General features: G+C 61.2%; 2 protein-coding genes across 2 annotated transcripts in view; both read left to right on the top strand.

The window, feature by feature from the left end:
* EMH_0029170 (uncharacterized protein) overlaps window positions 1–264 on the top strand; it is a gene marked incomplete at both ends in the record, with an annotated part of 1,119 nt that extends 855 nt beyond the window's left edge. The window contains one exon of the mRNA XM_013494254.1: window positions 3–264. Coding sequence (XP_013349708.1) covers window positions 3–264 — 262 coding nt within the window. The remainder of the gene's footprint in view (window positions 1–2) is intronic.
* A 121-nt stretch (window positions 265–385) lies between these two features.
* The window catches only part of EMH_0029160 (uncharacterized protein), a gene marked incomplete at both ends in the record, with an annotated part of 3,686 nt that continues 3,171 nt past the window's right edge, over window positions 386–900 (top strand). Inside the window, one exon of the mRNA XM_013494253.1 lies at window positions 386–848. Within this exon, the coding sequence (XP_013349707.1) occupies window positions 386–848 (463 nt within the window). The remainder of the gene's footprint in view (window positions 849–900) is intronic.

Genomic DNA, 900 nt, shown 5'->3' with positions numbered 1-900 from the left:
GGAACAGAGCACGGCGTCTACACGAACAGCAGCAGCAATAGCAGCAGCAACTGCAGCAGCACCAGCAGCTGCAGCTGCAGCAGAAGCACCAGCAGCAACAGAACCAGCAGCAGAACCACCATTGGAAGAGCAGCAGCAGCAGCAGCAGCAGCAGCCGCATGTGTCACTGCAGCAGCAGCAGCAGCAGCAGCAGCAGCAGCAGTGGCAGCCTCTGGGGGGTGGGTTACTAGGACAGCATCAGCAGCAGCAGCAGCTGCCGCATAGCCTGGAGCAGCAGCTGCAGCAGCAGCTGCAGCAGCAGCTGCAGCAGCAGCTGCAGCAGCCTCAGATATCAGCAGCAGCAGCTCAGAGTTTGCTTGAGCTGCTGCACGGTTTGCTGCTGGCAATGCGGCGGCAGCGAGCAGCATTTGGGGGGCAGCTGCAGCACGCGCGGCTGCTGCTGCGGCAGCTGCTGCTGCTGCTGCCGGGGGAGTTCACTAACGAAGCAGATAGACTGCTTGCTGCAGCAGGAAAAAAACTTCATAGAAAAGCTGCTGCTGCTGCTGCTGCTGCTGCTGCTTCTGCTGCTGCTGGGGCGCAGCATGCTGCTTCTGACGCGCCCACGGGGGGAGAGGGTCCTGCAGCTGCTGCTGCAGCAGCAGCAGCAGCTGCTGCTGCTGCTGCAGCAGCTGCTGCTCCGCTAGCAGCAGCAGAACAGCAAATCAATCCCCAGCATCCATTGCTGCTGTCTCAACCTCCCTCTGCAGCAGCTAGGGCTGCAGCTGCAGCAGCAGCAGCAGCAGCAGCAGCAGCAACACCATCATCAGCAGCAACACCGTCACTAGCAGCAGCAGCACTATCACCAACAGGTGCAGCAGGTGGAGTCCTATCAGCAGCAGCATCATCAGCAGCAGCACCAGC

Source organism: Eimeria mitis, genomic scaffold, assembly GCF_000499745.2.
Source record: "Eimeria mitis Houghton genomic scaffold, Emh_scaff1091, whole genome shotgun sequence".
Taxonomy (NCBI): Eukaryota; Apicomplexa; class Conoidasida; order Eucoccidiorida; family Eimeriidae; genus Eimeria; species Eimeria mitis.
Note: the sequence above shows the minus strand (reverse complement) of the source record. Positions and strands in the feature narration are given on the sequence as shown.